The following is a 13,821-nucleotide window of genomic DNA, read 5'->3' as shown; positions in this document are numbered from 1 at the left end:
AGGCCAGGAATTCTCCAGGCACAGGGATGAGTACATCCAGGAGTAGGAGCGAAAGAAAAAGGGTTTATTTTACGTTATTAACACTGGATCCAGATAAGGAAGCGCACTCCACGTAGGGGTACTTAAAATGTCTGAGCTCACTACATGCCTGAGCACACATCAGGACACGTGAGGACACCTTCGCCGCATCAGAGGTGTCCGCTTTTAAAACAGTTCATTTCCCTAGGTGACCAGATGAGGGAAACTGATGACTGTGTCTTGGCCAATCGTGATCGTCGAACCGATCGTAAAATCCTGCCCAAGACGTCGCCCCGTTGCGCTGGACTCCCCCTGAAATGTTTTGGGATACGAGGCAACCACGATGCAATTTGGGGACTTGAAGTTGACGTAGTTCCCACCAAAGTCCTCGACGGTGGCTCTTTCCATAAATTAGTGGCATCTCCGTCACAGTCAGCTTTCAGAGTCAGGAAACTGGCCTTCAGTGTCGTTGCCACTTCCACAGAGGGCGGCGGTTGTTGTGGCCTCAAAGTGAGCTCTTTTGTTTGTGCGTCACAGTCGGTGTCGGGTCCCGTCGCCCTCTGGGCTGGCGCTGATGAAAGGGCTGTCTCGTGAGGAGCGCCTAAGGAATCATCTTTGCCGTTTTGAGAAGTAACCGCGTTGATTTCTCATCGTCGTGAAGCAACTAGCCACCTCCTTGTTCTTCCCCACGCTGGCACAGGACTTTCACGGCCCTTCTCGCATTTACCAGGCTGTTTAATCAAGCATCGAGACCAGATCTTTCCTGCTGCACGTGGAGTCTGACGATGAGCAACACGAGAACAAGGTGAGAGCAGGAGCCATCGTTTCGACATGTGGGCTTGTCTTCTTCAAAGCGACATATGCTCTCCTCGGCACAGTATATATAGGTACAGTTCTTCTGAAGGAGAGAGAAGGTAACGCGGGTGGGTGAGGTAACGAGCGAGAGTGTGTTAGTGGCGAGGGTGTAGAATTGAAAAGAAAGATAATGCGCTACTGATAGTCGGTGGACGAATTTGAGGCAGCGCCGTGTGTTAGCCGGTTCACGTGTAATTGTAGGTTCCTCTTTTCGTGTAGGGTAAGATAAGTGAAGGCAGCTAGGTTAGGTAAGAGAAGTGACCTGGTCACTTCTCGAGTTAGTTCTCACGCTTAACTATTTCGAATTTGATTCTATTCATTACCTACAAACTTTCGGCACAAGCATGGGAACACCTTTCGCTCCCACGTATGCCAACATTTTCATGGGACAGCTTGAAGTAAACCTGATAAAATCATACCCTTTAAAACACCACACCTATCTGCGTTACATTGATGAGATATTCATAATATGGGAACACGGCACAAACGCGCTAACCGACCTACTTAGCCATTTCAACCGCATTCACCCGAGTATTAAGTTTACTGCTCACCACTCTTCTAGTAACATCAACTTCCTCGACGCGACGGTTTACATATAAAATGAAAAACTGAAAAAAAAAATCTTTACCGGAAGCCTACAGATAGCCAGCAGTATTTAGACTACACCAGTCATCACCCGCGACACTGCAAGTGAGGAATTTTTGACGGACACGAGAAACGAATAAGAAGAATCTGTAGCGAAGACAATGATTATATCCACCACCTAAATGAATTTAGAGTAACGCTAGCGGAACGACACCATCTATAAATTCCTGTTAACCGGGCTTATTACGTCACGGCAAGGTTAGAGAGGCAGTCGGCAATAGCTAAGCAACAACCTACACCAGAATCTCATTTGCACCACCCGCTTTTATAACAAAATGTTCTAATGCCCTCCCAAACATAAACAACATCCTGCGAAAATACCACCCAATATTATAAAGTAACGAGTGTCTGTGAAAAGCGTTCCCGGATGTACCAAGGGTTACCTATCGCAGCAACAGAAACCTAAAAGGCATGTTAGTGCATGGAAAAGTCAGCCATCATCATTCGTCCGTAATAACAGCATGTTCTCGCCCCAGGTGCAAAACCTGCAGGCAGCTTCAAAGTGATCCTAAAATTAAAAGCACCGCAAACTGCTATGCACAATAAGTGAAAACTAGCTTTACTTGCACTAGTTCAGATGTAATTTATATGCTTTAGTATTCCTTCTGTAAGAAACAATATATCGGCGAAACGGGACAATCAATGAACGTAAGCTTAAACGGACATCGCGCTGACAGAGCTAAAAAGCTTCCCAAAGCCGTCGCCGGGCAATTCAACCAACCAGGTCATATCTTTGATGAACTTAAACTCTACATACTACAGTGAAATTTCCATTCTGCGTGAGACAGAAATTATAGAGAATAGTACATCATCCATAAGTTCAAGACATTGCAACCAATAGACATAAACGTTTGAAATGGAGCTTTAGAATCTATTCGCTATGCTCAACTTCAAAGCATAGGCAACAGCACTTAGTTATTTTTAATTGAGTTGTTTAGTTTTTTTTTTCGTTATTCGATTGTCAATAATATTTCACCCTCCCTGTGCTTTCACTCATTCCTTTCGTTCTTTTATTTATATAAGTACGCCCCCTCGTTTTTTTAAAATTTTTTTCTATGTGCACCATGTGTCTGCCGCTACTTTTATTCTCTCTTTCAGACGCAATAGTTCACTGACCTCCAGCAGAGCAGATACAGCCACCCCCCCCCCCCCTCCCCGTCGTCCAGGCCCCTTCCACGAAATAAGGAACCTAAAATGATATGTCAACCGGCTAACACACTGCGCTGCCTCAAATTCCTCCACTGACTATCAGTAGCGCATTATCTTTCTTTTCAATTCTACACCCTCGCCACTAACACACTCTCGCTCGTTGCCTCACCCACCCGCCTTACCTTCTGTTCCCTTTATAAGAACCCTACCTATATATACTGTGCCGAGGAGAGCATATGTCGCCTTGAAGACAAGTCCACTTGTCGAAACGTTGGCTCCTCATATCACCTTGTTCTCGTGTTGCCCATCGTCTTGAATTTCCATCTCTCGCATTCCCCGTGTTTTACGTGGAGTCTGAGTACGACAGCGCAGTGCCGAATCACAGCATGTCAGCTTAATTCCAGCGACTAGGATCGACAATATCGGCTTTGACGCTAACAGAGGAGCTCTTAGAGGGCCGCAGCTGGGTTAAAATGTGCGCCAAATAAGACTTTTCTTTCCTGAAGTGTTTACTTGAGCATCTCAAAGGAAGAGCAACGTGTTCGTATTGATTGAGCAGCTAGGCAATCCCACGTTCACTCTGACCCTCAGCGTGTCCGAGGACCACAATGAACGCCTGCTCGAACTAATCGCCAGAGTCAGAGCTGGCCGAGGCATACCACCGCAGGGTTGACACCATAACAAAATGCTTCGCATAACTGCTAGTCTGACAGTAAGTGGGATATGCAACTTTTTTTTCTTCATCTTACCTAATTCACAAATGTTCGCTGACACAGGGGTTTCTGTGGCCAGAAATTCAGCGAGCACAAAGTTCAACGTTGCGGGAGCTGGCATCGTCGACTACAGTACCATAGCACTGAGCTCACTAAAGAATTGCAAGCAACCGACGAAAAAAAAATACAGCGGATCCAACGCTCGTGTGGGGATAGGTGCTCAGCGAAGCTTTCGTAGGTGATTGCGCAAATAAGCCTACAAACATTAATGTTCGATTTGCGTTTACGCCTGCGTTTTATTACAGGCAGCTCATTGGTTTAGCCCTTTTTTATCTCTCTCTTTGTATGTGCAACTGGAAGCGTAAATGCGAAACATGCTAAAAGAAAGGACATCTACCCATTTTTAGCAACCGCTTATACTAGCGAGCGCACATTTTACAAACACGCCTCTGGTATCAGAACAACTTCTCATTAGCAACTCTCGGAAACCATTCATAATAGTGACCTTAAATGGCCCCCAAGCATAGCGTAACTCTGAAAGGGCGCATTGACACGGCAGACATTCTACAGAAATGTCGACTCCGACCAATACTAATTCCTTGAAAAACCCATTTACGCCCGTAGTAAGCTACGAGTGAATGTGTCAGGCCATGGATACCGATGGTATCTGTTGATTAAATATAATTCTGAATTATGCTAGCGACCAGCGACAGTTCGAAACGAGGGGCTTAATTTAATGACTACTAAACCTGAAATAAATAAAGTTCCTTCAAATTGAATCAACATTACATGTGACCCAATTAGCTACTTACTGTTGGGTGAGTAACAGTCTTACAACTGAAGTGTTGCTAGTGATATGAAGGCACATGTTACAAAGGCGTAGTATATGCCTTCACGTATTACTGATATGCATATTTTATAGGAATTGTGAGCCTTAAATCTACTGTTAGAGACCAGAGTAATGTGATGAGGGGCGCTGACGTCGGCCTCATCGTTTTCGCAAGCCCCCCCTCCCATCCCTTCGAGACAAATGCAGAATTAACAACAAATCACTACTTTCCGTATAAAGTTTGGTGACGACTATCGCACAGATAGCGGTCTGCTCAGTGTGCTTCATAAATACACAAACACAGAAGGTTACCGCCTTCTGTACTGTAATCACAATTTGTAACGTAAACAATCCATTGAAAAATTATTTCTCAAAGTTTGCCACCACTTCCGACTTGTACTAGTAGTACCATTGCACTGATGTAATCGATAAGAAGCAAACATTGCGTTACTAGCAGCAGAAAACGCCGAATGTAGGAAGCGGGTGTGATGAATGGTGGGGGCCTACGGCTTGGGGACAATGGTGACTTGGTAATACTCCGAATAGGAAAGTCTGCTTGCCGATAATTTTTTCCATAATAGATGAGAAAAATAAGAAAGAAGAAACATTTTCTGTAAAAGTAATTCGTTTTCGCCTTTGTTTCTCTAAGGTTGCTTTCATTGGAGAACACAGGGTATCGGGCCAAGAGGGCTATATTGCTATCGATGATGTAACGTTTTCAGAGACGTGCAAGACCTACGACAAAGGTGAGCTGCCCCATGAAAGTGAAATACACTTGAAATCTATCTGTTCCTTTTGTTCATGTTCATTACTGTCGCGGCACCTAAAGGAAGAACACTAAAGGGGAAAAAGAGAATTTACGCATCAATGACTGCCTTCTGTCGTCGGAAAACATGATAAAATATTAGAATCGTTTTTTTTTCTAATGACACTGCAAATGTTCATATAAAGAGAACGGTTCCAAATAGTCTACCGTCCGGGTATAACGTGGCGCCTGTAAATTTTTTTCTTTTTTTTATGCGTAGCTTTCTTTGGTTAAATGCTCGCGGTCATATTATGCCCCGTTCCGTTCGTCCTACCCTTTCATACCCCAAGAAACACGTACCACCAACTAGCCTTGAACAGGAGAATTCCTGTGAATGCATAAGCTTCTACACGCTCACCGTGACCTACATGTGGCTGCATGAACTTACTACGCGATGTTTTGTCAGAAAGCCGCCAGGTGCGGAAAGAAGTCCGCCCAAAGCGCAAACTGTTGTAATTTTCTGGACACGCGGCCGGTGCACTCGACGTCATGGGACGAAATGCAGCCCTCATATATGGAGGCGCAGTTAAAGCGTAGGCGCGAGCTTGAGCGGGCAAGGTACATGCTGAAAGCCCAGGCAACGAGATATTTGCTTCTGCAGGAGAAGCTTCTCAGGAGGACGCGTTGGAACAGAGGTGAGCCCTTCGGCGGGCGAATTCTGCTAGAAAGAAAGCACTGGAACAAAAAGGACCCCTTTAGAAGCAGATGAGTTCGTCGTAGTGTGCGCTGTTATCTTTGGAATGGCTGATCTAAAATACGACAGGCTTGGTTTTAAGCGTAGAGTACAAGCTTCGAAAGCAATGACTCTAAAAGAATGCTTCTCCAGTAGGGAATTTCTGCATCAATTTTTTTTTCGGGTATCTTTATGGCATTGCACATCGTAGCGCGCCAACATATAAAGGCGAGAAGGGAAGAAGAGGGAGCTGACTAAATTCATAATTACAAAGAAATGTTAGGAGCAACATAGTAGATCCTGATAACAAAAACGTAATAGCAAGAACGGGGACTATATGATTACAACCTATGTGGGCGAACTACTTCCCACGGATACCAAAAATGATAGCTCTTTATGCATAACGAATATAGAAAACTAACAGCCTCATCATTTGCAATAGCCGCTGCTTGGATTATGATTCTAGTTTGATAGTTCAGGTGCCTTCCGATTACTGTGGCATCTGCGTTGTGTACAATGTAGCGCTATAGAGGGCCCATCTTCGTCCCTTTTCGTCCTCATCTTGTTGGGCACTGTCACGTGTAATATCATGGGACACCAACCGGCCTGGTGTAAAACCGTAAGGAATAGCTAAATAGCAAATACCAACTAAAAAAATGCAAAGTGAACAAAGGCAAGGAGCGTGGTCCTTTCTCGTTTCTGTTTAAATACCGCGAAACTGAAGCGAAACTCTACGATTTGTTAAGAGAGCCGTTTCGCCATATATTTTATTGTAACATTACCTGTATGCTCCCAAATGCTCTGGAAAAACAGCCTCACATACAACCGATTCATCGCAATCAGCTATAACTAAGAACGGTGCAGAAATATACAGCCTATTGGGTAACTTTCTCTTTACTTCTTTGAAATAATCTTCGGCAAGGCATAAGTATGAGCGAACTTATCCGTATGCCCTCTTTTTTTTTTTTGCACCCGTGTGCTTCCATAGAGTTGCCACCAGCCCCTGCGCCAACATTACCACCACTCGCGTGTGGTGCGGGCATGTTTCAATGTGGTGATAGCGAAGAGTGCATTCCGCTGGCTCAGGTGTGTGACTTCAAAGAACACTGCTCAAATAGCATGGACGAAGCGCGTTGCGGTAAGTACATAATTTGATTTATGCTTGTTTTACGCGGTGCACGATGGGCCAGACAAAATGTTATGAATAATGATGAAGTCTGTGCTACAGAAAAAGAATATACGGAGCACTGTTTCCCCTGCTTTAAAATTGCTAATGTCACTGTGGTGAGGTATTGACGTAAGCCAGTTTCATGCCCACTGCCGGAAGAATAGTCTCCATGCCTGACTTTTTGAATCACTAAGTTTTCCCATTAGGGTCCCGTGTTTGAAAGGTTCCAGACCACACATCGCCCAATTCGCTGTCGTCATCGACTGTAGTTAGTCTAATCAACGGCTTGTAGGGTCGACGCTCTGTGTAGAAATTAAATGGCCTGCCGAACTACAACCGATGGATCGTATCAAATGACAGCAAAAAGGCATGCAAAATAATCCTCGCGTGTCTCATGAACGATATGTTCAGGTTTTATTTAAGAATAATGCTTTCTAACCTCTATTTGCAGTTGTACACCCCCAAATAAATATCATCGGAATAACAGGTGAAAAATAATGGCAGACCTATATTCTGTTTATAGGGTACTATAGTAAAAATTTGGAACTTGGGTATGCTCGCGGCGTCACGACGTGGTCTTCTGTATTTTAAGCCGACGTGATGGCTCAGTGGATATGGCGTTCAGCTGCCGAGCACGACGTCGCCGGTTAGATTTCCCTAAACGGCTGCCGCGTTTTGAAGGGGCTAAACGTACAAACACACTTGTACTTTTCTTTAGTTGAATATTTAAAAAATTCATGCAGTCAAAATTATACAGTGTCACTAACTACGGCGCCGTCGCACATAGCCCCTGTGCTGCTTTATGACTGTAAACCACACGAATCAATCAATTTGAAATCAATAAAAATCAATCTGACACCTATGAATTACGTCAGGCGTGTCTTTGTTTAAAATTACGGAGTGTTTTTTTTTTTAATCACTCAGTGTTTTTAACAGCGAAGCTGTTTAAGGTAGCCGCAAAAAGTATGGTGTTTCACAGAAAGCCAGCCGCGCCGCAGCCGTGGCTACCAGCGACGCCGCAGCTGCTAGAACACCTGGCGCAACCTACTGCCTGTGTACTGTGCATGCGCCGACAGCGAACGCGTTTCCCGCGTTCGCGCCGGGGCAACGGGAGCGGCGTCGGCATCAGCTCGGCAGCAGCTCGCAGACACTAAGTATATCCTAGGCACTGTAGAGACACTGCGCGCAACCGGTTTCTGCCGCCGCGCCCAGATCTGCGCATACGCCGTCATAACAATTTGAACAATTGGACCCCCTGGCTACGCCCCTGTCTCTTTAGCATTGCGCCTCCAGTGCTAGCTACGCTATTTTTAAGTTACGTTTGATCATTACGTGTCACAGAGTAATAGTTCTATTTCAATGGAGTGTATTACTTCACGCACAGTTTAATTATCACCAAGTAAAGACTCCACACTTTTTGCTTGAGAAAATTTACTAATACGCTGCAAACAAAAACATTCCACAGTGTCACTGCTAACGCTGAGACTAATGTCACCGAAAGAAATACAAAAATATCCATTCGTGGTCTGGGATTTGTAACTTCTAGTTGAATGATTCGTTTCAGGCCGTTTTGCATACGATAGAACCGAAAGACATGTAAACTTACCGAGTCCTTTTTTTTAGATATGCCAGTGATGTTATATGCACGAACTAAGCTGCGTATAAGCTACGGTAAATTTTAAGAACCTTCTGAGTGGTATCTAAGCAATGACCAAGTATTTAATTTTTCCAAACGTCAGTACTTGTTCAAGGAAAAAATCGCAGTTTGAAAGTACTGTCCAAAAGTTGATTGGAGTTGTTATTAAGCATTATAAGCTAAGTTGATAATTCGTATTCGCAAACAACTAAATATCGAGACAACTGTAAGCAAGATGCCACAGGACTTCGTACATCAGTTTTGCGTCAAGCACATCACCCCTTCTGAAAGATGGTTGCCCTTCAGGCAGACATTTTTACTGTTGAGATGTGAATCATTTCATTGGCTGATTTGACTTTTCTTCTAGGTGCATGCGACTTCTCTCAGGACCTGTGTGGCTTGCAGAACGAAGACCCGAATGGCCGCTTTGGTTGGAACTGGACATTGGCACAAATTGGCAAAAGTAACACTATTTTTCCGTCAACAGACAGCCGTCTTGATGAGGGAGGCGCCTACGCTGCTTATTCCCTCATCAATCCAGGTGAACGGAATTGTTTTTCATTCGGCATGCTGTTTGCGAAGGTAAAAGCGGACAGTTGATAATCTAATCGACAGCCTGAAATCGGCAGTCAGAACTTTGACATGGCACCGCGTGATGACGCTATTTTTGCGTTTCATTAAGTCAGCGCTGGGTCTCACAGCGGATAGACGCATTAACCGTTCAACGGTAGAGATAAGCAAGCGAAGTTAAGAGCGAGTTAAGGTCGGGAAAAAAAAGCAGGGAATAGATCGATACAGCCGAGGTAGTTACAAGCATAGGCAACTCTACAGTACAGAGATAGCCGTTCAAATGAAGAAACAAAAGCTGAAGGAGAGACCGCAATAAATGTAATAAAAGTGGATTAGCTCAAGCATGCTAGGTGACTGTTTTTTGCCGTCTGGTTTTGACGGGCATGATAATAGAAATTATCCTCACCATTGGTTACGTCGCAGCATACTCCTCATAAGTTTCATCATAGGTGAAACACAACGATGACAGCTGTTCTAGTTGGGGTAAAAAGGTAACCTTAAAATGAAAGTTTGTAGTAAGCACTTTTACATCCGATGGTAGAACATAACTGAGCAAAGCGTTGGTTCTGGCTAGTTGGTGATCCATACTTATCAGTGTTTTAGTGCAGAATCAACAAAAAAAAAGCTCAGAGACACGAACGCAACAGGCGCTAACTTGCGACTAACGTTTAATGCCAGATGTTCTGAATATATACAGAACAGACAAAAAGAAAAGAACACAATTAATCACTTGATCGTACCACACATGTGCGTTACTAAGGGCTTCTTGCCAGCTGCGCAAACAAAACGTGTTTCTTTGGCAGATAACAAAAGAAATGGTGAGCTGAATAGTGATGATCATGAGCATGAATAGTGCTGATAGTGATGATTATTCAATCACATGGGACCATGTGTGTAAAAATAGACTTATTGAATCACAGATGTGCCCTTGGGAGCCCCCAGAGCGATGGTCACGCCTCGATTGGGTCAGGTCGCCCACTCTTGCACCGTCAGTTTTTACGTCTACGTTCCCGACGGAAGTGAGTATTCATTAATTGCATCTTCCACGCTATAAAGATTCCGTGTGTCGCAAATTGTTGTCTGGCCGGCCTCTTGGTGCCACTGTTTATGGTTTATATAATCGAGGACATTCATTCAAATGGGCCGAAGCTGCGTTTTTTTATGTTCATGATGGAAATGAACGACCTGGGATGGATAGGTCTTGGGAAAAAAGGGATTCTAATATCTGTCTCGAATTTGGTATCCAATTTTATATCACGGCTACACGGGCCAAGGTATCGTGTTCCGCCTGTCCGAAGACGAGGAACTGCGGTTTATGGCTAGGGTTCCGTGGATTTTACACGTGACCCGCCGTGGTTGCTCAGTGGCTATGGTGTCGGGCTGCTGAGCACCAGGTCGCGGGATCGAATCCCGGCCACGGCGGCCGCATTTCGATGGGGGCGAAATGCGAAAACACCCGTGTGCTTAGATTTAGGTGCACGTTAAAGAACCCCAGGTGGTCCAAATTTCCGTAGTCCCCCACTACAGCGTGCCTCATAAACAGATTGTGGTTTTGGCACGTAAAACTCCATAATTTTTTTTTCACGTGCGTAAGGCCAAAGCTCAGGTCCCGCGCAAACGCGCTTGTGTCACTGCTCGTGCGTTCGTCGTCGTCTTCTTCCACAGCTGGCTCGTCGGCGTCCCTCGGATATAATTTTGAGTAGATTAGTTATCTATAGGCACCATTTTCAAGATCAGTAGACTCCCAGGTAGATAATTCATGTTTCTCAGAGATTTTCCGCTGTGCGACCCGCGTCGGCCATGTTTACGTTCGCGCCGCCCTCTCTTTTGCGGCGTTCTAAGCGCTTGCGTATCTAATTGCCTTTCCTTCCGCTTCCCCGTGGTGGCGATACCTTCGAAACGTCATGCGTGTCAAGTTTCCTCCGGCTCCTCGGGACGGCGGTCCCGTCGTCCGCGCGAACGTATATAATAAACCAGAAAAACAAGTTGCCGTTATTTTGAATTTCACTTCTCTTCTGTCGTCGTAATGCGAAGGCCGCGTGTAGTCCGCACACCCGAGGACCAACGCGCCTATGAAGAGCGACGGCAAGAAGAGATGCGTGAGTGCAATCGGCGCCGGCGGGCCGCAAACACCAATTGTCCACCGATCAAGACAAATAATGACCACCGACCAAGACAATAAATGTGTTCGTACCTTTGTTCAAAATTCCGCGTCCTGTCTGTGTCGTGTCCTAAACAGCTTCGCTGGTCATCCACCTAGACACAGTGGAATGGCAAATGATTTTTTCGCAGTATACGCTTGTACGATGTCTTTAATGATATTAGCCCGATATTATGCGCTGTTGTTCCTCAGAAATGCCAACATGCATCGGCAATAAATTTTTTGTTAAGGGCGTCCTCCTTGCACTTTATATCTCAAAGGGATATAATTTTAATGCAGAATGTTCAAAATAAAAAAAAGTATACTCATAAGCATAATCATCATCATCATCCTATATTTGTGCCCACGCCAGGACGAAGGCCTCTCCCTGCGATCTCCAATTACTTCTGTCTTGCGCTAGCTGATTCCAACTTGGACCTGCAAATTTCCTAACTTCATCACCCCACCCAGTTGTCTGCTGTCCTAGACTGCGCTGTCGAGATCTCATAAGCATAAGCATACATGCAAGTGAACTATTTATTAATTTAATGACGGTACCATCGTCTTCATATTTTGCTAGAGTGCAGCCTTTGTGGGCAGCCAGATGGGCGCACCGCCAATTTTATATTCGTGTCGTACGCACTACGCTCACATGCATAATCTCTGCAGACGTTCTCGTTCATACAAGCGTCGATACTTAGCAGAATCATTAATGAAGGCTTTTCTTATTACCACACCTGCACCATTCCTTAAGAATACTGAAATCTTAATCACACGAAGCTCAAGTAATGGTTACCCTTCTGGGTGGTGTAGCATTCTTCTTCTTTCTGGGGTTTTACTTGCTAAAACCAGTTTTGATTATGAGGCACGTCGTAGTGGAGGGCTACGGGTTAATTTTGACCACCTGGGGTTCTTTAACGTCCACTACAACGCAAGCACATGGGCGTTTCTGCATTTCGCCTCCATCAAAATGCGGCCGCCGCGGCCGGGATCCGATCCCGCGATCTCGGGCTCAGCAGCGCAACGCCTTAGCTTACTGACTCACCGCGGCGGGTACAGCATTCATATGGAAAACATGGTGGAACCTGACTCGCGCAACTTTATCGCATCTTATTACATTTCGTTTAATTTCTCTTAAGGCCGAGGCATTACAGAGAAGAGTGGGTAGTATCAAACGAAAAGACACACAATTTAGCAGCGTGGCAGGGTTACACCAAGTTGTTAACAAGGGCATTTTTGAATTCGGTGGCATTGACGATTGCAACAATGGAAGTGGGGAGGTGGTTTCAGGTGTTTTTTTTGTGAAAATGAAACAATAACATGCTTTCAAACTCAGCAGAATCTTATATGACTAGATATCATTATTTTCTGCCTTGGTCGGTTGATTTGTAATTTGCCTGATGTTTTATGCTTCATCTGAGTTTTTACAATAAGTTGCACGTTCAGTTTCGTATTCTAAATTTTGTTAAGCCACCATTGTCATAAGGCCTCCATGCTGTTATTGAGCACATAGAAATTAATGAGCGAATGCATGAATGGATGAGTAATTATATAATGAAGTTATTAAAGGCTATCACATTTATCACAAAGTGAATCATTATCACAGAGTTAATCATTAGTACAATGCCTGTTTCACATGTTGCCATTTCTCGTTGAGTTTTTCACAGCTGCTGTTTCTGCGAATGCGAATTTGGTATTCCATTTCAAATGGATGAATGGCGGCGGCTGTCATTTTTTCCTTTGTGAGAACCTGGTGGGAGAGTGAAATATTCTTGGTGTCGGCTAATTCAGTCATCTCCGGCGAAAACAAATTAAAATAGGCAACAATCAATTTTCTGTAAGTGTTTATTGTTCGTGTTTCGACTCGTTTCTGTGTAGCAGGCCACAGAGACGTCGTCTGGCGATCAGCGTTATTATTGGTTCCTCGTCCACAATTTATATTCAAATTTGTATAAGAGGTTCAACACCTGCGATCACATGCACGGTCCAATGGCGCATTTCGCGCGCCTGTAAATTTACAAGTGTGAAATCGCAAGCGATTTCACATTTGAGCCATTATTTTGAGCATTCTGTAATAAAATTATATCCCAGTCGCTACCTCACGCCAGCGTTCTGACAGCGAGTGCTCGCGGTCAAGGAGCGAGATGCGTTCATGTGTGCTTATGCGCGCGTGGCACCATGCTTGTTAACAAGGTTTCTCGGTGAATGTTTACGAGTTTACCTGACCAATAAAACTACCATCCTTATTTCGTATAGCTGTCTAAAATTTGCTATCGCAACCAATGCTTCGCCTCTCGGAGAAAACGGAGACATTTCAAGAAAATAATTTCGAATTCATTTTGAGAAATGCCTTGTATACATTAGGTGTACTAATCATTGGGCAATGCAATGTGAAACAACACTTTACCTATATTATACTGATGGTCGAGAGGTTTCGACAACATGGGTTTCTTTAATATTCCTATAAATCTATATTAATAAATATATGGCTTTTCCCAGTCACCGGAGTTTGGCGTCAGCAGTCAAAGGAAACAGTAAAAACAAAGCAAAGTAGTTGGGTTGACTGATTTGTTCGAGCTAAATTACTCAACTTCCATTGCCAGCTTTATCTAATGTTCGT

The 13,821-nt window shown here is 44.3% G+C and overlaps 1 protein-coding gene across 1 annotated transcript in view; it reads left to right on the top strand.

Annotated features, from left to right (window-relative positions):
- LOC119450643 (MAM and LDL-receptor class A domain-containing protein 1-like) overlaps positions 1-13,821 on the top strand; it is a 127,661-nt gene that overhangs the window by 63,924 nt on the left and 49,916 nt on the right. The window contains exons 23-26 of the mRNA XM_037714157.2: positions 4,859-4,955; positions 6,676-6,825; positions 8,859-9,032; positions 9,982-10,080. Coding sequence (XP_037570085.1) covers positions 4,859-4,955; positions 6,676-6,825; positions 8,859-9,032; positions 9,982-10,080 — 520 coding nt within the window. The remainder of the gene's footprint in view (positions 1-4,858; positions 4,956-6,675; positions 6,826-8,858; positions 9,033-9,981; positions 10,081-13,821) is intronic.

The sequence above is a fragment of the Dermacentor silvarum genome, chromosome 4 (genome assembly GCF_013339745.2).
Source record: "Dermacentor silvarum isolate Dsil-2018 chromosome 4, BIME_Dsil_1.4, whole genome shotgun sequence".
NCBI lineage: Eukaryota > Metazoa > Arthropoda > Arachnida > Ixodida > Ixodidae > Dermacentor > Dermacentor silvarum.
The sequence above is the reverse complement of the archived record's forward strand: the minus strand, read 5'-3'. Positions and strand labels throughout refer to the sequence as shown.